The sequence below is a fragment of the Polypterus senegalus genome, chromosome 3, assembly GCF_016835505.1.
Source record: "Polypterus senegalus isolate Bchr_013 chromosome 3, ASM1683550v1, whole genome shotgun sequence".
NCBI lineage: Eukaryota > Metazoa > Chordata > Cladistia > Polypteriformes > Polypteridae > Polypterus > Polypterus senegalus.
The window spans coordinates 187145331-187172396 of record NC_053156.1 but is presented as its reverse complement, the minus strand read 5'-3'; the positions used below and the strand labels follow the sequence as shown (position 1 = coordinate 187172396).

At 36.6% G+C, this 27066-nt stretch overlaps 1 protein-coding gene across 8 annotated transcripts in view; it reads right to left on the bottom strand.

Moving 5' to 3' along the window:
- Positions 1-861: 861 nt before the first annotated feature.
- The window catches only part of otofa (otoferlin a), a 565861-nt gene continuing 539656 nt past the window's right edge, over positions 862-27066 (bottom strand). For 3 of the 8 annotated variants that reach the window (XM_039748301.1, XM_039748300.1, XM_039748302.1), the window contains 6 exons: positions 25491-25579; positions 19745-19843; positions 9167-9408; positions 6483-6661; positions 6071-6171; positions 862-1605 (listed from right to left, as the gene is read on the bottom strand). In XM_039748301.1, the coding sequence (XP_039604235.1) occupies positions 1419-1605; positions 6071-6171; positions 6483-6661; positions 9167-9408; positions 19745-19843; positions 25491-25579 (897 nt within the window). In that variant the 3' untranslated portion in view covers positions 862-1418. Of the gene's footprint in view, positions 1606-1821; positions 3055-5060; positions 5255-6070; positions 6172-6482; positions 6662-9166; positions 9409-19744; positions 19844-25490; positions 25580-27066 lie in introns of those variants that run through there. The other 5 variants (XM_039748299.1, XM_039748307.1, XM_039748306.1 and 2 more) reach the window with 2 other exon arrangements.

Below are 27066 nucleotides of genomic sequence, written 5' to 3'. Positions count from 1 at the left end.
AATCCAGTAGCAGTATACCGATACAAAAAAACAATATTAAATTAAAGAGTAATAAAAATGCATGTAAAAACAGACAATAACTTTGAATAATGTTAGTGTTTACCCCCCCGGGTAGAATTGAAAAGTCGCATAGTTTGGGGGAGGAACGATCTCCTCAGTCTGTCAGTGGAGCAGGACAGTGACAGAAGTCTGTTGCTGAAGCTGCTCCTCTGCCTGGAAGATGTTAAACTGTCCGGCTTCATTCCTACAATGTAGCCTGCCTTCCTAACAAGTTTGTCCAGGTGTGAGGCGTCCTTCATCTTTATGCTGCCTCCCCAGCACACCACCACGTAGAAGAGGGCACTCGCCACAACCGTCTGGTAGAACATCTGCAGCATCCTATTGCAGATGTTGAAGGACACCAGCCTTCTAAGAAAGTATAGTCAGCTCTGACTTTTCTTGCACAGAGCATCAGTATTGATAGTCCAGTCCAATTTATCATCCAGCTGCACTCCCAAGTATTTATAGGTCTGCACCCTCTGCACACAGTCTCCTCTGATGATCACGGGGTCCACGAGGGGCCTTGGCCTCCTAAAATCCACTACCAGTTCCTTGGTCTTGCTGGTGTTCAGGTGTAAGTGGTTTGAAACACACAATTTAACAAAGTCTTTGATTAGCTTCCTATACTCCTCCTCCTGCCTGCTCCTGATGCAGCCCACGATAGCAGTGTCATCAGTGAACTTTTGCACGTGGCAGGACTCCGAATCATATTGGATGTCTGATGTATATAGGCTGAACAGGACCGGAGAAAGTACAGTCCCTTGTGATACCTTTGGGACTGGGGTGATACAAGATGTTTTCCAAAGCCTCTGGAATCTCCCCTGTTCCAGGCTCAGGTTGAAGATGCGCTGTAGAGGACTCCCCAGTTCCAACGCACAGGCCTTCAGCAGTCGTTATATCATATATCATTCTATATGCACTCTTGACTTAATCATGGCCGTACAATCCCTCACAGCTATATCATTTGTTTTATTTATGTGCTTACTTAAAAGTTACCTCTATTTGTAATTCTGCTTAGAAGCAAAACGGCATTTCATTGTCATGGCACTTGTGCTCAATGACAATAACGTTGAATCTAATGAAAGTGACTTACTTCAAAATTCATGTTCATTCGGAAAATCTCACACTCATTTGGGGGGAGAAAATACATTGGCCATCATCTTTTTTACACAACTTAATATCTACAATTGGTCTTTCAGGAAGCACATTCTTTGATGAGAGTGCATTTATGTATTTTTATTATACTAAACTTGCTCTGATGTTAGAAAAGCTGGCATTTACCTTTTATATGTCATGCTGGCCAGCAGAGTCAATGCATATAAAATACAAAGTGCAATAAAGCTTTGCGTCTGTTATGTGGGTATAAAAGACCACCCCATTTACCTTCCAGCATCCATCATTTTCTCACTAAATACCCCTGGTAGGGAGTATATGAAGAGTCCGATAAAAAGAAGAAACATCAGAAGAGCAAGAAATCCCAGACAAGGCCACTTGTAGTTTCTCCAGATGAGAATCCAAGCGAAACGGAGGGGGTTCATCATCCATGACAGACTTGTATTTGGGCGACTGGAGAGACAGGCCAATAAATATTTATTCACTTAACTGTTTATTCTTTTTTTTTTTATCAATCATAGTTAGAATGTGAATACAGAGAAACAAAAAGAATATGATACACACTATAAAATAGAATTATAAATACAATTTTTTCTTTTTTTTTTGGCTTTTAATATAAATAAAACAATGTTATTGCAGAAACTTTGAAATCAACACAAAAAACAAACCCATCAATCAACACATAAATAAATAAATACCCCCTATCCCATTCCTCAGCATTTTAACATATAAATCATAAATAGCTAGAGAGCAAATAAGCAAAATTCACCTAGAAACTGCACACAGCAAATCCAAACCAAACCTACACGGACAGACTACTCAGCTTCATGTGGTGTGTGCATAGCAAGTCTGTCCATCTGAAAAACAAATACATAAATCCTGAATGAAATGTGTTTGATTTGGTGTATTTCTGTTAGAAACTGGAACACAGGTGTAGATCTCAGGTTGTGTTTTATGTCCCAGTACAGTATTTTTAAAAGACAGCAAAGGAGTTATGGAAGAAAGTCAATTTCAAATGCCCAGCCAGTCTAAGAAGCTCACCATTGCTTCGGGTGTCAGTAATAATTGGTGCCTTACAGGTGAACCATGGGCCGTGGTAGCAAACCCTTGAAATTAGCATGACTACCCAGCTGCCTAAATAATGAACTTCATTGTCTTGTCCATTGTGCTCTTTGTCCTGTTAGTATAAATCAACAAGTGTATTGTGCTTTAAACACAGGCAGCTTAATCATGAGAAACAGAATTGTTATTACTTTTACAGCTGGTATGTCTTTAGGAAAAAATGAGTAATGTAAGAAATCAATTTAATGTATGCTTTGGTTTGGACAAAATATGCCATTTTATATTTTAATATTTTTATGTGATGGTGGAGAAAAAGATAGAAATGTAAACAGTAAGTAGAGGGCATGCATGCGTTCATATCACATCAGCTATAAACTTTACATCTGTAAACATGTCTGTGCTTAAGATTTTCACACAACTGTGCTTCCACAAACAGCCCTGGGTATTTTCAGTGTGGAACAGAAGCAGCTAACCCTATTCTATTGAAGCAGGGACCATGCTGGATTGCAATTAACACCACTTCTTAACATAAATCATAATCTAGAACACAACTCAAACTGTGTTTTCAACCAAGCCAAAATGAAAAATATGCGCCTGTAAAAAAGAAGGGAAAAAAACACAGGCTTCCAGTGTCTGTTTCATATGGCAGGGCTTCTTCTTTAAGCTCCCAGCAATTTCTTGACCATATAACCCGGCATGCTGTACAAAAAAAGGCCAAGCATAGCCAGTGCCAGCAGGGCCAGCACAATTTTGATGATGAGCCACTTGTATCGGTTACAGATGAGGTACTTGATGGATTTAAGCGGGTTGAGGAACCAGATGAAGGAGGTGTCGGGCCGGCTGTTCAAAGCAGATGCAAGAGGAAGAAAGAGAGATTTCAGCTGGTTAGTAGTTAGTAGTGGTACTCTGCCATTAGCACACTGCCATGCTTCATAGCATCTAACAGTTAGTATTAAAAACATAAAACCACACCTTATGGGATTAACAGTAGAGACAGCTTAAAACAAAGCATGCAGTGCAACATACAACAGAGACTGCAGACATTCTGCTTATGTAGAAAGGCACACTTTTCAATATCAATATGAAGGAGGAATTACCCCCTTTTTGAGCTTTTACAGAATATTGTCTCCCTCCATATGACTGCATTTTACAAATGCTAGTACAGTTGAAACCATATTTTGAGGTCATTTTGCAAATATTTCCTATTTATTTCAAATATACCTAAATTCTGCAATATGGGAGAAATGCACTATATAAATGTAATGAATTATTATTATTATTAATTCATTACAAGTTTTTTTTAAGTTGATTCCAGTAAGTTTTATGTAGTGCTTTTTGTATTAGATCCATAGCAACCAACTAGCATTAAGAGTGGAAAGATACAGCTTGGGAAGAGACAGGCTAACTCTAACACAACTCATATTGTTCTAGTATACTAGGTACATGCTGATTTAAATTACTAAAAGCCATCAAGTGTTAAAAATGCTGGATAATCTTCACAAAAAGTGAAACTGTTATATAAATCTATATTACAACTAAGGAAATGGGGTGGGAGAAATGCACAATGTCTCTACGAAACAGAGGCCTCTAAAAAACGAAATTTTCTATAATGCATGCCAAGTCACTTTTGTTCAGAAGATGCAAGAAGAATAATGACCGAGGATGCTGCATTTGAGTAAGTAAAAATAGAATTTTAAATCAATTTTGAATAAACCAATCCTCTTGACATTACCAAATACTACATACAGTATGCTGATGTACGGTAATCCCTGTGACACTCCCCCAAACTGTAAGTCTATGATACAGTATGACCTAGAAGAGAGTATTCACTGAGGTGCTTACTTCTTCAAAATCGCCTGCTATTTAGAATGTTCTCCATTGTAAAGGTGTCTCACTATAGATGGTTAATTTAATCTCTCTCTCTTTCTCTCCTGGTTACGAGTAATAAAGTACCCAACTTTAACCACTGTCATTCCCAAAATACCAGAACAAAACTCAGAAATTTGCAACTCCTGCATTTTCAGAAAATGTGCATGCTCTTTTTTTCCCCTCTGTGTTTATCATCATAATTCCATCAAGCTTCAGGTTAATATGTTAATTTTTTAGTTTAAATGTATGTACACTAGGCATGTGTATAAGCTTGTATGTGTGTAAAACAATTAGGCTGAAAAATAGCAGTGACTTATTGATTAAATTTCATTTCCCCAAAGTAAACTACATTTGTAATGTAGTCACATTTTATGTTTTATGTGTACAATTAAAACCAGAAACAAATCTATAAATAAAAAAAATAAATGACAGGAAATCTAATGATTCATTATAGAAACAATACATTAACTGAAACTCAAAAACTTAGAGCCCTCTGTCAGGTCAACAATATCAGGTGAATATCTAAAAATAAATCAGCACTGATTATTTGTTCAGGGTGGAGAAAGGATGTTGAACTGCATGGGGCCTGCTGGCCTACGTTAGGTAACTGGATTTTTACTTGAAGATTTGCTGATGACCATAGGCACTAAGGGATTGTTTTCCATTGCACTGAACTTAACCTTTAATTGATCAAATCTGTGTTAGATATTATTAGATGGTATGTTGTCATTATAGTATATTTACTTATCAGAGTCATCCTACTATGAATACTGAAATAAAGTAAACAGTCAAAGTAACTGGATTCCTCAACAAGATATGTGAATAACCAGATCTAGAAAACAGAGTAACTCAACAGCAGATTGACACTGACAGTATCCCTCAAAATGTAGAGACAAAACAAGAGGAAATGGATGACTGAACAAGACTGGAGTTTTGAGGAACAGATAAGATAGGCAGAAAAAAGGGCTGAAGTTTACATTTCTCCAAGCATCAGGCTCCAAGGAGTTTCTTGACCAGGTAACCAGGCATGGAGTATAGGAAAAGACCCAGCATAAGAAGGAGGAGGACCAGAGCTAGGATTTTCAGTATCAACCAACGGTAGTTGTGCCAGATGAAGTACCGGATAGATTTCAGTGGATTCATGAACCAGATAAAGCTGGTGTCTGGACGACTTTTTTTAAGTGGAAATGCAGAAAAAGTTTTGGAAAAAGGAAGGAAAGGAAAAAGCAAGGACAGGGAATTTAAAGATACAAGGGAAAAAAAAAACAACAGGATGAGAGGAAGAAAAAAAAGAATGATTTAGTTAAAGAATAAAAGCAAAAGAGTGGAATATAACTGAAAAATGTAGCTTATGCATTTAGCAGTGCTGAGATGCTTTTAATAACTGTCTAATTAAAATGTAATTAAAACAGACATTCACAACTTAAACATCTTAATGTATTTAAAGAAAAAAAATTAAATGAATTAAATTGATACAATACATTTACATTGTTTTAGAAACCTTATTTTTTATGAGTAAATACATTTGTTGATTCAAATTTTATGTAATATTTTTTAAACAAGAAAAACAAAAAGGGAAAGAAAATCAAAACAAAACAAAGTGTGTTTATGGAGGTAGGTGTCCACAACAAGATGGCAGATAAATCAATGCAAAAGGCATAGTGTGGCCCAGAAAAACTTTAGCATAGGTCACATGCGCAATATTAAGTTTAATCTTCTGACAAGATGACATTTTTATGTCAGAAGCCCTAAAGTAGCATGTAATACCAACCTAGTATCACACCAAAGCTCGAAATTTGAATGTTTATCCTTAGAGGTATTAATGAAATTTAAGAGTACAAATTTATCACAGGCAAACAAAGATGATATATTACATTTAACTCTGTGTATTTTACTAATGGTGCATAATGATATCTGGATATAAATAAATATTGCGTGGCTTAAAGTGTTTGACTAAAATTAGTTGGAGGGAGATATTTGGACTTACTTTGGTTTCTCCAAGGGGTCTGGTTCATTCCGTGCAAGGCCTGCGGGGCTCTTCTCTGCTTCTTCAGCTGTTAGAAGGTGCAGCTCTGCCTCCACTTTGCCCTGTAAGAAAACATATGAGCAAAAATTTTCTAGACTGACTATGATCTAACAACAAATAGCAAAGGCCTCGGAAGAGTTTATGAATAGCAGTCATGCTGCAAAGTAGAGTGCAAAGACCTAGTTATCATCAGGGCAACTTCTGTTTACTTCCCTGTTTTAGAAAAATATTGGTAATACATGTAAGCAAACTTCACCTTTGTTCCGTGAAGGGTGCTATAGAAATTTAAACTGAATAAAATGGCTTCTTCAATCCACTAGTTACTTAAGCATAACATTTGTGTTTCTGAGTAGCAAAAAGAATTTCCAATTACCGTGAGCTCCATTTCATCATTCTCATTTCGGGCTACAAAAGGCCACCACCCCTTCACCCTTTTCTGCTTGAAGATAGATACAGTAGGCAACTCCTGCTCATTCACTACCATATCTATTGAACATTGTTTGGCTGTTTTAGCCCCACGTGGGAATCGGTTAAGGTCCAGCTCAATAGCTCCTGCAAACAAAACAGATTAAAGACAATTAAAAAAGAGTCGTCTTTTTTTTGTAAATTAGACACATTTTAAAGCTGTGTATTGAAGTATCCTTAAAATGTACTGTATGCTCTCTCCTTTTTCTAGCAAGGCCTGAATTATCTATTGTAGTCAGTAAATAGAGTTTAACTGTTTCATTACCACATTAATGTAACTTTTATTAGAACATTTTTTGTTGGCTTTTAGTAATTACTTGAGCATTAGCAATAGTCATAAATCAACTTGAAAAAGAGGTTAATTTTAAATCTTCAAGCTTAATCAGTTTAAAATTCTGGGGCGGCACAGTGGTAGTACTGCTGCCTCGCAGTTAGGAGACCCGGGTTTGCTTCCCGCATCCTCCCTCTGTGGAGTTTGCATGTTCTCTCCGTGTCTGTGTGGGTTTTCTCCGGGTACTCCGGTTTCCTCTCACAGTCCAAAGACATGCAGGTTAGGTGCATTGGCGATCCTAAATTGTCCCTAGTGTGTGCTTGGTGTGTGTGTGTGCATGCCCCGTGGTGGGCTGGTGCCCCACCCGGGGTTTGTTTCCTGCCTTGCACCCTGTGTTGGCAGGGATTGGCTCCAGCAGACCCCTGTGACCCTGTAGTTAGGATATAGTGGGTTGGATAATGGATGGATGGAATTCATGATCTTATTTCAGGGTTGCCACTAGAATGAAACTGACTTCTGAACAAGTGAAAACAACTGGATAGTTTATTTCATTGCTTAAATGTTGTAGTAGTCATACTTTTTACTTTAGTAAATGTCATATAAAACTTTATTAGGGCTGTTTTAGAATTAATGGAGTAGGATGAGCATGCCCCTTTAAGCTTTTCAGGATATCAATTACAGATTACTCTATCAGCAAAATGCTTATTCAGAAAATTAAGAAGCACGTATGTAAAGTGTGATCTTGCCACATTTTGTTGTATAAAATCTTTAATCTGTTCACTGAATCCACCTACTCAATTTTAAGGACACATGGGCAAAACATTGTAGTTCAGAATAGAACTCTTGTCAGGACAAATTAATGCTACGTTATAATACAGTGCCAATGCCAATGAACCTAACATGAGAGCAATTGTCCCCGTATATAATACAAATATATTTCAGTCATTCCTAATCTGTGCAGTATCTCATTTATGGAAGGCACTTTATTGTACTGACAATGTGTTAAACCTTAAACACAGTCTTCAAACAGCATTTTTTCCCCCAAAGTGAAACTTACATTACAATCTAAAGTTGAAACTACATTATATAGTAATGATGAAGACATACATAACATCTCCCAACTTCACAGATTTAATTCAGCAAGTACATACTTAGTTTATCTAAAGCAACTTTGGGAACATGACCTTTTAATTTAAATTTCAACTATCAACATGATACACTGTATCAGATTGTGTAAAGGATGGTATAAATCATCTGAAACTTGTATATTGCACAAATCTATCTTGACTAAGACATATTCAGGACAAGGCTGAATTGTGAATGATATTATTAAGTGACAGCTACCTAGGTCATATGTTTTTGTAATGCCCTACAAATATTGGGGGAAAAAAAACTTTATTAATTTGCCAGACAGTTTTGGGTTCGTAATTACTTAAAATTGATGACATTTTGTCAGAAAAAGAAAGTATTGTGATATCTTGCACTGTATTACTCACTTGTTGTCTTATATATTCAAATGGAAGAATCCACCTCCTAATACTCTTAGGGAAAAGGACATCTTATTTTACTTAAAATTAGAAAAACAAAAATGAATATTTCTTCATGAGAAATGTTCTAAAGCTTTTCACAATTTAGAAAGAACTTAAATACTATTCTAAAATAAATAGCTGGGCCTTTGTTAACATTTTTGATATCCAAGTATCTCCATGCTTGATAAAGGATGGGTGCTGAGATTGATATGTAGCATAGATTTGCAGTATGAAATGCACTGCTGACTGTATCCTTTATTATCTGCATCTTATTCACTGTCATGCACTGTAATTTGTGCTATCAACAAAATATAAAGTTAAAAAAGTTGACAAATCTAGTAAAAGTAGAGAGCAAAAAGCAGGAACTGGGAAACAATAGCATGAATAATTAATATACAGTAGGTGCTTATTTACAGCTGAAAAGGGTTGAAATAAAATCTGTGCTCACAGTGGGCTTTCATAGATGTTTTGAGACCCCACAGAAAAATATATGGTACAACACAGAAATAATTTTGGGTAGTACAAAACCATCCTAGGAGAATGACATAACAATTCCAGCACTGCATGTTTCTGAGCATTGTAGAATGAAAGGTGTTTCTCAGTGCTTCAAACACATTAGCTCTGTGTATTGACATTTCCGTTATCAGATGTTGTATGTCACTAAATCTGTCCATGTGAGTGAAATTAAGCTCAAAAACGTTTTATATGTTTGTGAAGCATTGTACATTAAGTTTGCTGAAAATAAAGAGGTAACCATTAACTAAGATGTGAATAAAATAAAAATTGCCATGCCTAAAAAGTCATCGGCAGAGAAGTGGTCAGCATCCCAAACTTGTAAGGTTAGACGAGCTGGTATCTTGTATTCAGTTTCATCCCAAGAGAACATGGACTCTTTCTTTGATATCACTATCTTCTCTTCAGCAACAAGATAATCAAAAGGAAATATGAATCGCCAGTTGAAATTTCCTTCCCCGGTTAGAGAGTGATAGTGGACATCTGTGTCTTGTTTGTCTTCTTGTTGTCCCTTCAGCCAACTATTTGAAGAAAAAAGAAATAAAAATGTTACTCCTGGCATCATCCACTTTCTCAAACATGCATATTCAATTTAGGGTCATGGGGGAGATCAACGTCTACTGTATCCTATCAGCACTAGGCCCAAGGAAACCAGGCTGCCAGACCATTACAAAGCCCAGTCTCACACACTCACATCATCACTGACACAATGGCCAAATTAGAATCACAAGTCAACTAAAATGCATAGCTTTGGCATGTAGGTGGAAAACTGAAGTTTACCCAGCAACCCTGAATTAGCCCAAGTAACCATGCAAAAATTTAATGAACACCTGTTTTTCTTTTGAGTTGCACGAACCAAAACCAAAACCAATCCATGTTTTTATATTTAAAACTAAATGTGGTTTGAGGTTAATACATGTTGTAAAGGCTGCTTAACTGTGCTTTATTTTATTATTACTTGCTTTACCAGCTTGTGTATGCATTATTTCAATTTTCCTTCAAAATGAAATACCATTAATTGTTTTGCACATTTTATTAAACATGCATGTTATGTTATACAAAAAGAGGATTATTTGAATGTGTGCTTCCATGTATGTTATCCCTTATAAATCCTCTGCTAAATAAATCTGAATACTATAATGTATATGTATACTATTGAACATATGCTGAGTCATATTTCGGGAGAAAAGCTTACACAAGAGTCAAGATGATTTACATTAATTATTTTTGTGTTATAGGTAGCTGCCAAAAGTGAATGTGTTTGCTTATAAAAAATACTGGATTTGCCAGCGCAAGTCTGAATCTGCGATGTGACAACTGGGGAACAGCGGACATGAAACTGTCTCCACTTCTTGAGGTGCCATGACATACCTTACCCCGTGTACAGGAGACTCTAGAGTAAAGGATAGATAGATCTTTATTGATCCCCAGAGAAATTCAATAACAATTCAAATCAATTCAATAGAACTACAGATTAATAAAAACCTAAATACTTCAACATTAATTTTTTTTTAGTAAATGAAAATGACTTTTTTTGGTGTGAATAATTAATTAGCTTTTAGTTCTCTTCATACTAATTTAATAGGAAAGTCACAAATTGTTAAAATGTGTGGGACTTTTAGCTATAAAGGAGAGGTTATATCAATTAATTGCAAACAAATAAAAAAAAACAATTATTTAAATAAAAACTAAAATTTTACAACTAATTTTGAATAACTTTAAAAATTTTCATTTTATTATTCCATGAGTTATTCAATGTATTCATATTTTGCTACATCCATTTCTAGATATTTGTAAACAATTTGTAAGATGAATGGAAAATATATTTAAAATTATTGCTTTACCATATCAATAGTGATAGGAACTGTATCTAATGCAGGATTTTTTGTATTTTTTATTTCATTTTAGCCTAACATGGCTTTAAGAAGCAGACAAGCAGGACATAAGGATGCTGAATCATCACCATCACTACCAAAAATCGAATTAGTTATTTATTTCTTTTTTGTTTCATTTTACCATTGAATAAATTTATATCTGGCAATGCACACATATTTTCCTATTGTACCTGTTAATTCACACAGTTTAAATGCAGAATCTTAGGTGGTTCTTAATGCTTATATTAGACATGAGTATCACCATTATGAATTCTTGATGGCATAAAGGGAATCTAAAGCTTAAATGTATTGGCGTCTGTGAATTTCATTTGTTAACATGAAGTTCTGTGAAGGGTAGGTCAAATTTTAGAAACTAAAACAAATTGCCATCCTTTTTCATTTTTCAACAAATAATATGGCCATTTTTATGGTGAATATAATTTGATTCCGTTATAAACATCCAGAAACTGCAGGAATTCTGACAACAATTTCCTTTTGTAGTAGCTTGGGGTGCAGTGGTTATGACACCAGCTATTTACAAATAATATGTAAGCAATTGACAGGAATGTATTCAGGTAAATGGACTGCTGTGTTCATATACAATCTTGTTTATGAAGAGCTTATCTTGGCCAGAAGACAATGATTGAAAAGATACAAAGGTGTATCTATACATGCAAAAGTGCAAAAAAGGGATCAGTGCAGGAGCACGTAGTGACATGCCAAAGAAGTGCATTGTACTTGCTTGATGAACAGAATAAACAAGATACAGAAGTCCCCAGATCATAAAGGACTCCCCATCCCCCACCATAACTTTCATTGCCATACAAAGGTTTTATAATTAATTGGTAGTTTTGGTGATGATAATTTAAACTGTCGAGATAGAGTTAACTTTTGAAAACACAGCAAGCAATGAAAGAAAAAACATAAAAAAACACTATATTGGTGGCCCAGATAAAATAAGGTTTTCACCTTGAAAACAGACATGCATGTTGTAGCAAAAATATAGTATCTGTAGTCAGACTATTGTACTAGATTCATTGTTAAGAGAAATCCCAGAATGAGAAACTTGGGCCATAATGAAATATATTATGTAACATTTGTCTTTAGATATCCTTTCTCAGTGCCCAAACATTACACGACTGGTACAGATCTCTAACCTTGCATGGTCTCTGTGTACTGAATAAGATAAAAAATGCAAGCAATGCAGGTGGTTGCAGAAATGGGGAAAAAAAATATGGTGAGGGTTGCCACAGGTACAGTCATATGGAAAAGTTTGGGAACCCCTCTCAGCCTGCATAGTAATTTCCTCTACTTTCAACAAAAAAGATAACAGTGGTATGTCTTTCATTTCCTGGGAACATCGGAGTATTGGGGTGTTTTCCGAACAAAGATTTTTAGTGGTAGCAGTATTAAGATGTATGAAATTAAATCAAATGTGAAAAACTGGGTATGCAAAAATGTGGGTCCCCTTGTAATTTTGCTGATTTGAATGCATGTAACTGCTCAATACTGATTACTTGCAACACCAAATTGGTTGGATTAGTTTGTTAAGCCTTGAACTTCATAGACAGGTGTGTCCAATCGTGAGAAAAGGTATTTAAGGTGGTCAATTGCAAGTTGTGCTTTCCCTTGACTGACAGCATGGGAACCTCAAAGTAACTCTCAAAATATCTGAAAACAAAGACTGTTCAGCATCATGGTTTAGGGCAGCGTTTCTCAACCTTTAAGTATTTGCGACCCGAGTTTTCACAACAGATTTAATCACGCCCCTCTAATGTTTTTTTGAAAGGAGCCCACTAATACCAATTTGTTCTTTTTTAATTAATGATATATTATAGATGCATATTTTATTATACCTACTTAACTTTTATCGACAGTTATCTAACTCTATACAGTATTTATTTTTCTCGTATCAGAATGTAGTTTAAGTTAATATGTTTTGGTTTCAATAGATGTATTTTTCATATTTTTGATTCTTGTTTTCTTTTTTCACATCTTCGCGTCCCCCTAGCAGGGCTCACCCCACAGTTTGAGAACCACTGGTTTAGGGGAAGGCTACAAAAAGCTATCTCAGAGGTTTAAACTGTCAGTTTCAACTGTAAGGAATGTAATCAGGAAATGGAAGGCCACAGGCACAGTTGCTGTTAAACCCAAGTCTGGCAGGCCATGAAAAATACAGGAGTGGCATATGCGCAGGATTGTGAGAATGGTTGCAGACAACCCACAGAGCACCTCCAAAGACCTGCAAGAACATCTTGCTGCAGATGGTGTATCTGTACATTGTTCCACAATTCAGCACAATTTGCACAAAGAACATCCGTATAGCAGGGTGATGAGAAAGAAGCCCTTTCTGCACTCATGCCACAAACAGAGTTGCTTGTTATAAGCAAATGCTCATTTAGACAAGCCAGATTCATTTTAGAACAAAGTGCTTTGGACTGATGAGACAAAAATTTAGTTTTTTGGTCATAAGAAAAAGCACTTTGCATGATGGAAGAACAACACCGCATTCCACGAAAAACACCTGCTACCTACTGTCAAATTTGGTGGAGGTTCCATCATGCTGTGGGGCTGTGTGGTTAGTTCAGGAACTGGGGCCCTTGTTAAAGTCGAGGGTCGGATAAATTCAACCCAATATCAACAAATTCTTCAGGATAATGTTCAAGCATCAGTCACAAAGTTGAAGTTACGCAGGGGTTGGATATTCCAACAAGACAATGACCCAAAACACAGTTTGAAATCTACAAAGGCGTTCATGCAGAGGGAGAAGTACAATGTTCTGGAATGGCCATCACAGTCCCCTGACTTGAATATCATTAAAAATCTATGGGATGATTTGAAGCAGCTTGTCCATGCTCAGCAGCCATCAAATTTAACTGAACTGGAGAGATGTTGTATGGAATAATGGTCAAAAATACCTCCATCCAGAATCCAGACACTCATCAAAGGGTATAGGAGGCGTCTAGAGGCTGTTATATTTGCAAAAGGAGGCTCAGCTAAGTATTGATGTAATATCTCTGTTGGGGTGCCCAAATTTATGCACCAGTCTAACTTTGTTATGATGCATAATGAATATTTTCTGTTAATCCAATAAACTTAATGTCACTGCTGAAATACTACCGTTTCCATAGCGCATGTCATATATTAAAAGGAAATTTATCATTGGCTGAGCTTTCAAAGTACAAACAAAAATCCAAAGAATTAAGAGGAGTTCCCAAACTTTTTCATATGACTGTATATGCCACTGAAGGACTGGCCAAGGGAGAGCTGCCATTTTCATTATATGATGTATGAGGAGCAGCTATATCGCATTTACTTTAGAACAAATCATTCACCAATAGCTAAGCATGTTTAGGCCTGGCCAATACTTGGATGGGAGACCAGCCAGGAGAAGCTTGGAATGCTGCTAGAAGGAGAAAACCCATGTGGATATGTGGAGAATGTGAAAATTCCGCATAGCAGAAAGATTTGAACCCAGAATACTGGAAGTGTGAATCTACTGTATTATGCAGTTCATAATAATACACAAAACAGATAACTGATTTATTCAGATGCACAACACAGCTGGGTCTATTGCTAATGTAACATTCATTTTGATTGGCTCATTAAAATTAGTGAAACATATGCCCAAATCATGGTTGTGAGAGCAAAAATGACCAGATTTTCTTTAAAGATTCTCATTGATATGATTACTTATGATCAGGACTATAGTTGCAGGTATAAACAGCCAGTGCTTTCAGGAGAATAGAACTTCAGCACATATATCTAAAGAAATCATATGAATGCATTACTCTGGTTAGAAACCACAACATGAACGTGAATAGCAATAAACCCTGAGATTTAACAAGCATGCTTAGATAATAATATCTTGCTTTTAAACATGTATATCAGTGTCATTATGTTTAACTCCTCATGCAAAACTTTTTTCTTGTAATGCTTTCATGCCAAATGGAAGTTGAAACACCCATTTTTCAGAAGACTGGAAGAAAAAAGATGTGTGATCAGATGAGCATTATGAAAAATAAGCACATTTATCCATACCAATTAAACCAAGCTAATATAAGAAAGATAGTTTGAATATTAGGGGTTGACCTAAAGCCCAGAAATCCAATACGTGATTACTTGTATTTTAATCACTTTTTGTTTAACTGATGTGGGTTATTTTAGTACTATTTCTATACTGTGAGGTCACTTGAATTTGTAAAGTGTAAATCATTACTTGAATAACTTGAATCATTATACAGTGTCTGTGGTTGGCTGGCGCCCTGCCTGGAGTTTGTTGGCTGTGATTGGATCCAGGAGATCTCCGTGACCTTGTAGTTAGGATATAGCGGGCTGGATAATGGATGGATGGATGGATTATACAGTGGTGTACTTAAGCAGTTGTTCAATAGCATGACTTAATGGGTGATATATGCTAAAGGGAGAAAAAAAGTTTCTGGTCTGTCTGTGTGTTGGTCAATAATACCTGGAATGCTAGTCTATCTCAGGACCCACTCTTGAGCACAACCTTGTAGGACTAATTTAAGACTGTCAAGTAAAGTAACACATGCATCTTTGAGATAGGAGAGTACGCAGGCCATTTTTCGTACCAATTTATTTTACTTGTAGGATTTTTATTACTGTTTCATTCCAGTTATATTGAATTACTTTTTAATGTATTTTGTGCATGATGGTAGTGCTTATTTTGGGGTTTAACTGTTTTGAATATTGGTTTCACACTGAAATAGTTTCTGAGATAATGGTAATTATATATTTTTATTGCATGGAGTGATTATACTATACATTTAATTTTGAATAATTGCGTACACAAGTCCTAAAAATAAAAGAAACTGTCTGTATGTATATGTTTGTTACTATAGCCATACATAGAAATTTATAAAATATTGTTTAAGATTTTAAGACTAGAATTAGAAAACTGTGGCCAATACAGTACAAAGATTAAGTAAATAGTCTACACAGTCAAAAAAAGTACTTCAAAATTTCTAAAGGAGACAGTCCTTTAAAATATTTAAAGATGTTTGCGAGGATAAATCTAACAAAGAAAAATGATAACTGACCGGGTTTTCTTCATGTAACTTCGTCAAAAAAAAACATTGTCATAAGACAAACGACCTAATACCAAAAAAAAGATTGCCTTTTCTCCCTGTTTCGCTTTACATTTTAATAATCTGAAATCTTGTTTTCTAAAAATGTCTTATATTCTCAGATAATTCACCACCTATATAAAGCAAATAAAATCAAAAATAGTTCTATGTTGTTGCCACAGCTATATGCTATTACATTTTGGCAGTTGTTAGCCTTATTTTGTCTGTTTATGGCCATTATGATAAAGCTTGACTGAAGACACTGAAAAAAATACTGTAAAGTACAAAGACATCACACGGATGGGATCAGGGGAATGAAACAAAGCAATCAACACAATAATTCAATTGATTGGCATTACCATGGAAGTTACACTTATGAAGTTGGGCCTTTCAGCATGTTCATTGCCAAAAGCTAAACCAACAGTACAAGGAGGATGCAGAATTTCAAAGCTGAAGCAGTAGAGGCTAACAAATTAGCAAGTGAAAGGAGAGACAAGTAACAATGGTAGTGCTGTGAAAGTTGGGGGTTTGTATTGCATATATTGTATTATTTTTTTGATTTCATTGCTGATTTACACATTGGATAGTTTTGGTTATATTTATTGCTGTAATTTTTATATTATTGACTTTTCTTATTTAATAGTTTTATCTGCTTTAACCTGTTTTAATTGACTGTTTTCTTTTATAGTGTGACAGCTATGAGGAGTGAGGTAAGTAGCTCACAGCTGAACTAAATGCACACCATATTTTTATGGCTATTATTTCTGGATTAAATAGGTATCAGTTGCAGGTTTCATGCCAGGCTAAACTGATTTTGCTCATTGATGCTGAAGATGAAAGGACTTCATATGTTTCTACAGAATTTCTATAGATTTTGGAAGTTTAAGTTTCTCCGAAACATGTTTGAATTGAAAGTTGAAAGTTGATCCAGTTGAAATGTGCACCGAATGAATTTACCCAAATGACTGCTCTGAAGATGATGTAAGTTGTATTATCCTGGTTGATTCAGCAACAAAAAAAACTCACTTCCTATCAATATCTGCTTCACCACCTGAGGCCACAGGTCCGCCACGCCCTCGACCCTCTGCAGTTCGCATACCAGGAGAAGGTGGGAGCGGAGGATGCCATCATCTATATGCTTCATTGATCCCTCTCCCACCTGGACAGAGGCAGTGGTGCTGTAAGAATTATGTTTTTGGACTTCTCTAGCGCCTTCAACACCATCCAACCTCTGCTCCTTAGAGACAAGCTGACTGAGATGGGAGTAGATTCACACCTTGTGGCATGGATTGTGGACTATCTTACAGATAGACCTCAATATGTGCGTCTTGGGAACTGCAGGTCTGACATTGTGTGCAGCAATACAGGGCGCCGCAGGGACTGAACTTTCTCCGGTCCTGTTCAATCTATATACATCAGACTTCCAATATGACTCGGAGTCCTGCCACGTGCAAAAGTTCGCTGATGACACTGCTATTGTGGGCTGCATCAGGAGTGGGCAGGAGGAGGAGTACAGAAAGTTAATCAAAGACTTTGTTAAATGGTGCGACTCAAACCACTTACACCTTAACACCAGCAAGACCAAGGAGCTGGTGGTGGATTTTAGGAGGCCTAGGCCCCTCATGGACCCTCTGTGATCATCAGAGGTGACTGTGTGCAGAGGGTGCAGACCTTTAAATATCTGGGAGTGCAGCTGGATGACAAATTGGACTGGACTGCCAATACTGATGCTCTATGTAAGAAAGGTCAAAGCAGACTATACTTTCTGAGAAGGTTGGCATCCTTCAACATCTGCAGTAAGATGCTGCAGATGTTCTACCAGACGGTTGTGGCGAGTGCCCTCTTCTACGCGGTGGTGTGCTGGGGTGGCAGCATAAAGATGAAAGACGCCTCACGCCTGGACAAACTTGTTAAGAAGGCAGGCTACATTGTAGGATTAAAGTTGGACAGTTTAACATCTGTGGCAGAGCGACGGGCACTAAGCAAACTCCTGTCAATCATGAATAATCCACTGCATCCACTTAACAAGATCATCTCCAGGCAGAGGAGTAGCTTCAGTGACAGACTTTTGTCACTGTCCTGCGCCACTGACAGACTGAGGAGATCATTCCTCCCCCACACTATGCGACTCTTCAATTCCACCCGGGGGAGTAAATGCTAACATTAATTTTATTTTAATTTTTTTTCTTTTTTATTACTATTTAATTTAATATTGTTTCTTTGTATCAGTATACTGCTGCTGGATTATGTGAATTTCCCTTTGGGATTAATAAAGTATCTATCTATCTATCTATCTAATGATAAATCATCCTTAATCTTGTTGACATCAAACAGGGAAATAAACATCTATCAGCATGTTTCATTCATGGACACAACAAGCTGGACCTGCTTTATTCAAATGTTAATGATTTTAAATATAAACCTGTGGTTCAATCTCGGCAGGTCTGACCTCATTTTACTGCCACCTATAAGCCTGTTATAGACAGCAGCAGCTCTCTGCTATCCAAGCCAGAAGTTCTTACATGTATCTTTTGGGCTGTACTTTCTTTTTATTCTATATATTTTATGAGGTACTGTTGTGAAGATAGGAACGTTCTCAAAGATTTATTCAAATGGGAGCTGTCACTTAAACACACGCAGCATACAAGCACTGATGATGACATTGTCCTGCATTCACTCTCTTCTCAGATCAAAAACAGATAACCTTCCTGCAGGAGACAGAAAGTGAACACACGGCCAGGTCAGTGGCTGGTTTTAAATGTTCCCCACATCAACCAATGGGCAACACACACATTGCACAGCGAGGCTGCAAATCTATACAGGTACTGGCAGCGGACAAACAATTCCTTGCTGTTTTAGTGCACAGAGCAGTTGAGCACAGCTGGAGTGTTGTTGTGGTCTCAAAAATCTCACTATATCATTATTATTATTGCTATATATACATATAGATATAAGATACAGTTTTTTTGCAGAAGCTCAATATATATATTATCAGCATCTGTAAAAAATGTATTTCCCTTTAGGGACAAAACTCATTTACTCTAATCTAATCTGATCTAATTTTCATCCTTGTTTCCCTTCATTACTATTACTACATATTTAGTATATTATTTTGGTGGATAACATTTTAACAGGGAATTATTCTATTCCTAATTTCACCCACATAAGAGTACTTTGATTATGAAATATTGTGTATGAATTTAAAGAACATGCATATATGTAACTGCACTGTAACTGGAACAGTAAAGTGTTCATACAAAGTTGGAGCATAGAAAGTTCCAAACACAAGTATTTTGCATAGTGAAAATAGATATGTAAGATTATTAAATAAACTGTTGAAGAAGAAATTACAGTACTTGATTTACTTGTTTTCAACACACAAACTTTAGGATGACTTGAACAGAATCAAAAACAGATTCATGAGAACTAAATTGGCATCCTTGTGGATTTAAAGTTTTAAATGTGTCTTGAATATGATTAGCGCAGGCAGTCTTTAACAAATTTAATTGGCATGGTCTATAAGGCCTTGCATTGGTACATCAGCAAAGAATGAATGGGTAAAGACACGTGCTGTTGATCCTCAGTGCTTCTGAGGAAAGCAGTAGAGAAGAGGAGAAGGAGGAAAAAGCCATAGGAAAGACACAAGGAAAAGGAGGAAGGGAACTGGTCGTGCAATGTAGTCATTACCCCCTGACATAGATGTCAGACATCTTCTCGCCTGTCATGAAAGCATCATCTTCTAGAATTACTTCATCAGTGTTCCAAATAATAACACGCAGCTCATAACTAGACAACAGCACAGCAAGAGTAACAACAAAAAACACAAAAAGGGAAAAAATAGAGTTATTAATGCCACCACACTTCAAGCACAATAGGGCACTCAGCCCATTACATACCCCCGCACAAAAATGTCACTAGATTTTTCTCCAGTGAAGTAATCATCATCTTCCAGAATGACCTCATCAGTATTCCAAATTATCACTCTTAGCTCATATCTGGCAGGAGGAAGGGATATAATTTCAGCATGCAAAGTAGTCAAAATGTTTCATATTTTTAATACAAAGCATATTTCTGTCCGAGATATAAAGCTGAAACAAAAAAAAAGAATGATGAGTAATTAATGCAAACTCTAAGATTATCATGCATACGCTGTACAGAAAACTCTCCAGTCTGGAATCTGGCCCTAGGTCAGTGAGTTGGCAAAGATACCTGCAACATTGCTTTGCATCATTTTATGCTTTGTATTAGCAACAAACAGTTAATCATTAATTTATTTACTGTGCACACAACCTTCTATTCAATAACACAAAATATTTACTGTACCAATAACAAAATGTTTTCAGTTTATGCACCCAAATTATTACTGTATGACTATTGAAATACTGTACTGTGCTCATTGCACTAATTTTCACAGCAATTCTGTATTTAGGTGTTTACTTGGTAAATTAACATGTTCTTCATGTGTTCTCATGGATTTCTTTCAGGTTTCCCTTTATATTCTTAGATCAGTGAATTAAATGTTCTTAAATTGTGTTTTTTAACCTCTGTTTGTGGACAAGTGGAAAAATGACTGAATGTTAATTTCATGGGGAAATATAAACACAAAATTAGAAATACAATGTTTTTGCCATTGAGCCTTGACCGGTAAGGTTAGCTGAAGAGTATCACAATAATACAGAAATCGCTTTTAATATCTCACTTTTTTCAGCAATAGGGCTGCAGTGATCAAAGCCTATTCTGGGTTCAACCCAGGAACCAGTCGCTCAACTTCTAAAGGGCCAATTAAGATCTACCAATCAAAGTAACAGCTTGTGCTGGGCTTGGTGTCCCTGCCAGGGACAAACACAGGAAAAACACAACCCTCACAGGGAGGACAACCCAAATGGGTGTCCAACCAGAATCTAAAACTAATTACTGGTCACCCATGCCTCTGTAGGAGCACATGGAATTTTAATTCCACTGTTAACATATTGATAGACACTGATTAAAAGGCAGTTTTCAGTATATACACTTAAGCAGATGTACATTGAGTTAGAGAACACAAGGAATTTAATACAAAAGTCTATTCATGAGATGCTGCAGGAGAAGCCAAAGCAAATCATTATGAATCAATTTTTAATGTTTACTGTCCTATACTTTTAATGTCATACAGTAGTTTGCAAGGAATGCCATATTCTTTAACAAATGGGACTCTACAGTTGGGGAAAAGTGTAGTGTGGCTCTTCTAATTTGGTGCCGATATTTTCTGACACTAGCAAAGGTTTTGGTTGTTCTTTCATGTGGCTTTCTTCTAATGCTTGGTATTTTAATTTAAATGAGTTATTACTTAATGTTACTTGAAGTATGATGTATTTGATCTCAACATCTTTTCACAATATTTGATAAATTTTGTAACATTGTCCTGTAACAAATTTTCAGTCCTTAAGAGTGATGTTTAGTTGACTTTGTTGACATCTTTTCTAAGTCACTTTAGATAAAAGTGTTTGCTATTTTAATAAATGTTAAATGCAGGTGAGGTACTGAACCAGGATTAACCATTCCATAACTGCTCTGCATATGCACATATTAGCACTCTAAAATGCCATCTTATTAACGTGATTAAACTGTAGGCAGAAAAGCAGTTCCAGATTAAAATACTGTTGAAATAATGTGAACAGTTAAGTTAATCCCATTGTTATCCTCAGCTTCCTAATTCTTTCATTTATAATGTTTGTATGCAGTAACGTTTCAGTGTGGGTAATACAGTTGTACTGCACAAACTGTTGAATGCTGGAGCTGAAGCTAACACTTACTGTGTATGTTTATTAATAGTATGTTCATATTATATCATTTGAGAATATTTTTAATGCATTACATATTTACATTAAAAATATTCTCAAATGATACAATATGAACATACTATTAATGATCATACATATTTGAATTACATAACAGCAATAGTTATATATTGCAAAATCTAATTAGTACACTTCAGCTTTTATAGGTCAAATTTAAATAAGGTCTCATAAAAACTACACAATTGTTTTGAAAATTTGTGAGTCTGGTGAATTTAAAAAAAGAAAAAAGTTTAAGATCCTCTGTTTTGGAATATTTTTGTATGAATTGATTTCACAATGCCTTGAAGACATGAAAGCTCACTTTGATCACTCTACCATTTTAATGTAAATAGGCTTACTTGTGCTTCAATTCAGACAAGACTGAAAAGTGTATTTTCAGTACCTCCAAATGAGATTCTGCAGCACATCCTTTATTAATACAGATCTCAAGATCTCTACTGCTTGATTATGCACATGCATTTGGATGACTGTATCTTAAAAGAAACATGCTTTAATCTTTAGTTTAAGGGTTGTGTGTTATTGTCACTATGTATAATAATTCATTTAAATGAAATAACTGAGAAAAATTAATGTGGCAAAAAAGTACTGAAAAGAGTTTTTTTTTAGTTTAATTAACAAAAACAGATTACTAAAACACTTTACATTTTTTTTCAAAAATTTGAAGGTGCTGCATAAATATAAGCAAGTAACAGGTACAACTTTTAACTAAAATTAAAATTTGTATAAAATATCTTACAATATGTTGGATCATATCCATATTGACAAATATTCTAAATGACATCTCAGATGTACATAATTCTACACTTTGCCTATAGCTGAAGTACGCAATAATCCTTCACAGAAACAAGCTGTGCACAGTATGACACGTTCTCTATACAACTGATTAAAATAATAATGTACTGTACTGTGTGTTACCAAGTTTGCTTTCAGCAAATTTTCACAAATATATTGCTGACTTTATTGAGAAACCTGACACATCTTGCCCTTGCACACTTATTAATTAGTCTGGCACTATGCTGTCATAAAACAGCTATTTTGACCTTCCAACAGTAGTGTAAATATTGTTACTATCAAGAGATCTCTCAGTATAATAAATCATGAAATTCAAATTTTTTTATTAAAACAACAGGAACTTCACAACCACAAAAAAACAAAAGTGCAAAGTATCCCATTTCCACTTCAGTGTAAATCAATATGAATTATGATGGGTAGTTTTTCTCAGGTTAAATATTGTAATTAAATAGCACATTATTTCAGAAATATAATCATGCATACTTCAGAAATATAATCATGCATGGTGTTCAGACCGTTTCACTGTGAAGCTTGCACTACAGAGGTGAAAAAGATCAAAATCATGTGACTTAAACATAGTTAAATTAAAAAGTATTGTATTAATCAAACTGGCCATAGCTGAAAGACAAAGAATTATGGGAAGTCGAGGTTCAAAGCCCAGCCCCTTGACTGGCACTATTTGCATGCTGAGAACTTGAAAATGAAAATTTAATGAGCAGCAGGTTGTGCCAGTGCTTATTTATGTTTTATTTTTCATTTTTGCAGCTTAATTATTGTTCAGGCTGAAAATGAAATTGCAAATGCCGTTATTTTATTTTATTTTTAATTTTAGCAGCATTCTTGCACGTAGACTTTGAAAACGTAATTGCAAAAGAAAATACCTCCCATAGTATATTAAGAAGTTGTGCATTTTTATTTAATACAAAAAGAAGAAGCAGATATAATGGCTATGAACACTTTTATCATAAAGATATTGCTGATAAACCTTTCTTATTGAAACCATATTACCTCCTTGAGTATTGAGAAAAACATTAAATTGTAAATTCAAGAGCTTATATTTAAAGCGACAAGCTGCCAGATTTAGTTCAGAATTTTACAAAACCTTTTCTCTTGAGACAGGTTCTTTTTAATACAAAATTCACATCATTTCATTTTAAAGATACTCACTCCACTTTGTTTTGGTTAAGGGGCTGTCGGAGCTTGATACAAATGTAAATGTAATTCTTTTATTCAAAACACAGTTAACACTATGTAAAAATCCATGGCGTTTCTCTGTGTTTTACATTACCTGAGCAAATTGAAGGAAAATGACAAATCATTTAAAATCCAAAATACACTGCTCAAAAAAATAAAGGGAACACATCATCATCACAGTCTAAGACCAAGTAAATTAAGCTTCAGGGATATCAATCTTTCCAGTTAGGAAGCATAACTGATTGTGAATCAACTTCACCTTCTTTGGTGCAAGTGAAAGTGACAATAGGTGTGCTGGGGTGGCAAATGCACGACAACCCGCAGAAAGGGGATGCTTTTGCAGGTGGTGACCACAGACAATTGCTCTCTACTTATTCTTTCTGACTAATTCTTTTCTAGTTTTGCTAGTGCCCTTGTCACTACTGGTAGCATGAGGCAGTTCCTGGAGCCAATTCACGTTACACGGTAGTCCGACTCCTCCAGGATGGTACATCCAAACGTGCCGTTTGCAGTGTCTCTCAGCACAATTTCATTAGCATTTAGGAGATGCCAGGAGACAAACCATTACACGAGGAGAACTGGACAGGGCTTTAGAAGGGCATCAACACAGCAGCAGGACCGGTTTCTGCTTGTTTGTGCATGGAGGAACAGGAGGAGCACTGCCAGAGCCCTATAAAATTGCCTCCATCTGGCTATGGGTGGGCATGTTTCTGATCAAACTGTCAGAAACAGACTCCATGAGGGTGGTATGAGGATCCAAAGCCCTCAAGTGGGACCTGTGCTAACAACCCATCACCTTGCAGCTTGATTCTCATTCTCTAGAGAACATCACAACTGGCAGCTCCGCTATTGGTGGTTCTCTTCACAGATGAGAGCAGGTTCAAGCTGGGCACATGTGAAAGAGTCTAGAGATGCTTTGATGAACGTTATGCAGCACCCTGCGACATCATCAAGCATGAACGTTTTGGCGGTGGGTCAGTGATGGTCTGGGAAGGCATATCCTTGGAGGATCTCACAGACCTCCATATGATAGGCAAAGGTACCCTAACTGCTGTTAGGTACTGGGATGAAAACCTCAGAGCCATTGTCAGACCGTACGCTGGTGCAGGACAACACCCAGCTTCAAGTGGCCAGAGTGTGTAAGTAGTTCCTGGTTGATGAAGGCATTGACTGTCCCACACATTCTCCAGACCAGAATCCAACTGAAAACCATTGGGACATTATATTTTGGTGCATCCAGCACCACCAAGTTGCCCCACAGATTGCCAAGGAGCTCACTGATGCCCTGATCCAGGGCAGTGTATAAATGTAAAAGAGGCTGGGTTATTGACAAGGACACTAGCAAGATTGAAAATGAGCTCATATGACAAAAAGTTTAAACATTTTGATACTTACAAATGTATAAACTAGCACATCAGGAGTGGCCTAAATATGCCACTAATTAGCCTTTAAAGGAAAGTTATTTTTCTGCATATGGGAAAAGATTTATTATGCAATACCATGCAGAATGTATTATTACCCTCACATAGCGGTGCACAAGCTTATTTGGGTTTGCTGATCTTCTACAGACTTTCACTTGCTGCTTTTAGTGTCAAAATGGAAAGAGATCACATCATAAAGCGATTTCAAATGGACACATTTATAAACTGAATCAAAACACAGCAATAAGCATAATATACTATTTACATTAATTATGTTCAGTAATATTTTAATAAAAAAAAAATTTATGTTTAATTTTTCTCCAACACAACAAATTCCATTTAGATATCCTTGTCTTTTCATGCAGTCTTCTGTATTGATTCAAATATGAGAGACCTACTTTTTTGGTTTCCTTGGTGAGATGTCTATAGCCGGTCCTGGTGCAGGCATATCCATAGGGAACATATCTACCCACATCTCAATTCGTCCCTAGAGAATGTAAATGATAATCAAATAAAAATAACGATAAAATATGAGTTTCAACATTTCAGAGTTTCAATGTTTTAAATGTTTTAGAGAGAATCTCAGCACATCAATAAGAAAACTGAACTGTCTAAGTGTTTACAATGAATCCTTGAGATCACCAAGGAAATGAACATTTACTGTAAGGGGTTGGCTTCTATATCTATATACACAAACATAAACTGCTCAAAAAAATTAAAGGAACACTTTGAAAACACATCAGATCTCAATGGGAAAAAGAAATCCTCCTGGATATCTATACTGATATAGACTGGGTAATGTGTTAGGAACGAAAGGATGCCACATCGTTTGATGGAAATGAAAATGATCAAACTACAGAGCCCTGAATTCAAAGACGCCCCAAAAATCAGAGTGAAAAAATTGTGTCAGGCTAGTCCATTTTGCCAAAATTTAATTGCAGCAACTCAAAATTGTACGCAGCACTTTGTATGGCCCCTGTGTTCTTGTATACATGCCTGACAACATCGGTGCATGCTTCTAATGAGATGACAGATTGTGTTGTGGGGATCTCCTCCCAGATCTGGACCAGGGCATCACTGAGCTCCTGGACAGTCTGAGGTGCAACCTGGTGGCATTGGATGGACCAAAACATAATGTCCCAGAGGTGTTCTATTGGATTTAGGTCAGGAAAGTGTGGTGGCCAGTCAATGGTATCAATTTCTTCATCCTCCAGGAACTGCCTGCATACTCTCACCACATGAGGCCAGGAATTGTCGTGTACCAGGAGCCACTGTACCAGCATAGGGTCTGACAATGGGTCCAAGGATTTCATCCTGATACCTAATGGCAGCCAAGGTGCCTTTGTCAAGCCTGTAGCGGTCTGTGTGACCCTCCATGGATATGCCTCCCCAGACAATCATTAACCCACCACCAAACTGCTAATGCTGAATGATGTTACAGGCAGCATAATGTTCTCCATGGCTTCTCCAGACCCTTTCACTTCTGTCCCATGCTCAGGGTGAACCTGCTCTCATCTGTAAAAAGCACAGGGCACCAGTGGTGCATCTGCCAATTCTGGTATTCTATGGCGAATGCCAATCGAGCTGCATGCTGCTGGGCAGTGAGCATGGGGCCCTTGGGTCACCCTCATGAAGTCTTTCTGGTTGTTTGGTCAGAGACATTCACACCAGTGGCCTGCTGGAGGTCATTTTGTAGGGCTCTGGCAGTGCTCATCCTGTTCCTCCTTGCCCAAAGGAGCAGATACTGGTCCTGCTGATGGGTTATGGATCTTCTATGGCCCTCTCCAGCTCTCCTAGAGTAACTGCTTGTCTCCTAGAATCTCCTCCATGCCCTTGAGACACAGCAAACCTTCTGGTAATGACACGTATTGATGTGCCATCCTGGAGAAGTTGGACTACCTGTGCAACCTCTGTAGGGTCCAGGTATCGCCTCATGCTACCAGTAGTGACACTGACTGTAGCCAAATGCAAAAC